We start from the raw sequence: 1514 nt of genomic DNA on the forward strand, positions 1-1514 counted from the left end.
AGCAGCAAAGCAGCATGGAAGACATACCTATTGGTCAAGCTTATCCATTATTTAAAAAGTTATAGCAAACCACTGTCTGTAGTGAGGATGAAACATGTAATAAAACTTTGGTGCGGGGCAGGAAATGTACATTTGCAATGTTTATTTACGGTAGGGAGCTCTTTAAATTTGCAGAATTACTGTGTACGTTGCTATTTTTAGACAATATAGCAATATATTATAACTTTAATGACTATTTGAGGACAATCCAAGCACAGACCCAAAAGCTCTATGAATTTTTTTTGACAAACATTAGGACGTCATTGACCCCATCATTTGACTAATGGGCGAGACCAGTATAAGGTATAAATTGGCCTGTGGTCTTGGCTTCAGTCTTCACTGGCTCTCTCCTTCTTTCCTGCCCTGGTTAATCACGTGCTATTCCTGCAAAATGAAGGCGATGGCACTAGGGCTGCTTTCTCTCTCTCTCCTCATGGCTGCATTTGAAGTGAAATCAGAAGGAAGCTCTGTTAAACTCTGTGGGAGAGACTTTGTCAGAGCGGTCGTCTTTACTTGTGGAGGATCTCGTTGGAGAAGACAACTGACTGATTTCCCAGAAAATCTCAGAGGTAATGGCTTTAATTATACATTGTCCTTTGGCATGCAAAACACAATTAAATGAATGGCAGTAGTTTTATTTATTTTTTAAATTGACCATGCTGCCCTTTATTTATAAACTAGCTGATATGCCTGGTGTTGCTCGAGTCCGTGAATAATGTTTATAACGTGTATTTGATAAATAATGAATTTCTATGCAACTTATCTTTAGGTTGGTTGGGTTTTGTTGAGTTAGTAAATTGTTTTGTTAGAATAAATGGAAAATTGTGTTAATAAGAACTGTATTTTAAATTAGAGCTTTGTGATAAACCACATTTTTTGTTTTACCTGAAAAGCCTACACCTCCTGTCATGCCTAAACTTCAAAAACAATCAGGACACACAGCACCTTTTCTACCAGCTAAAAAAGATGCAAACCTAAAAATATGTTTTCAAAATATACCCGGCCTTGCCCAGATATCTGAATAACGTATAATAGGGAAGCAGATCCACCATCTTATGGTGCTCACCCCCTCCCGCTATGTTTGTGAGGTAATCACCTTAAAGTAGCAGGCCGTTGCTAGGCCTGTGAGTTAACCTCTAAACAAATTATTTTCATTTCCCCCTCTCTCTTACCCTCACAACAACCCTGCAAGGTAGGCCTGTGAGGTAACTTTAAAATTTCTTTTAGGTGGAATAAAATTTCTTTGAAAGCATTTACCACTTGTTATTAATGACTCAGCAGGTGCTGAAGAAAAGTACATTGAGAACCCAGATGCCCAAAGCAAAGAATTCATCCAGTCCATCTCTGAGACTGAAAGAGATCTGCGAGGCAAGGAACGTAAATCTATACAGAAAAGGCATGAGGATGTCGTGAGACTCACAGTGTCTTGCTGTACTGTCGGCTGCAGTGAAAGCAGTATAGGTTCACTGTGCTGA

General features: G+C 39.0%; 1 protein-coding gene across 1 annotated transcript; it reads left to right on the plus strand.

Moving 5' to 3' along the window:
* The first annotated feature begins 318 nt into the window (after nucleotides 1-318).
* On the plus strand, nucleotides 319-1514 carry INSL5 (insulin like 5). The gene is made up of 2 exons (XM_063118090.1): nucleotides 319-608; nucleotides 1321-1514. The coding sequence occupies exons 1-2, from the start codon at nucleotides 323-325 to the stop codon at nucleotides 1512-1514; spliced, it is 480 nt and encodes a 159-aa protein (XP_062974160.1). The 5' UTR covers nucleotides 319-322.

This window comes from Elgaria multicarinata, chromosome 1 (assembly GCF_023053635.1).
Source record: "Elgaria multicarinata webbii isolate HBS135686 ecotype San Diego chromosome 1, rElgMul1.1.pri, whole genome shotgun sequence".
NCBI lineage: Eukaryota > Metazoa > Chordata > Lepidosauria > Squamata > Anguidae > Elgaria > Elgaria multicarinata.